The sequence below is a fragment of the Dendroctonus ponderosae genome, unplaced genomic scaffold, assembly GCF_020466585.1.
Source record: "Dendroctonus ponderosae isolate FM_Combo_2020 unplaced genomic scaffold, Dpon_F_20191213v2 Dpon_F_20191213_3, whole genome shotgun sequence".
Lineage (NCBI taxonomy): Eukaryota > Metazoa > Arthropoda > Insecta > Coleoptera > Curculionidae > Dendroctonus > Dendroctonus ponderosae.
Window position 1 is genome coordinate 4,454,393 of NW_026018508.1, and position 385 is coordinate 4,454,777.

The 385-nt window shown below is 38.2% G+C and overlaps 1 protein-coding gene across 1 annotated transcript in view; it reads left to right on the forward strand.

The window, feature by feature from the left end:
* Window positions 1-158: 158 nt before the first annotated feature.
* Window positions 159-385, forward strand: part of LOC109534937 — a gene marked incomplete in the record, with an annotated part of 1,121 nt that continues 894 nt past the window's right edge. Inside the window, 1 exon segment of the mRNA XM_019900767.2 lies at window positions 159-385. Coding sequence (XP_019756326.2) covers window positions 239-385 — 147 coding nt within the window.

A 385-nucleotide genomic window follows, 5' to 3' on the forward strand; every position in this document is an offset into this window, starting at 1 on the left:
GAAATGAGCAATTAATGTGGCATTGCAAATACACTTAAAATGAGTGTTAACCCCGCGAGGATTTTTGTGCAATTTAATTTATATGCACTTGTTCTAAATTGCATGTAAATTATACGTGTACGACTGGATGATTTGCTACCTTTGGAACTTAGGTAATTGAACATAAATATGACATTGAAGGCACTTAGCTTATGACCGTCAATTTGCCAATCGGCTCTAAAGCCTCTATCAAAATTTCATGTCCATTAACGTGCTACTGTTCAAGCTATGGAAAAAGATCCCCACAATTATTCGGCGCAGCATCGACACTATCGGACATCTAGGCAGAATAGCAACCGAAAATCGCTGTTGTAACCTGAGTAAGCCTGTTGTATTCATTATGCAG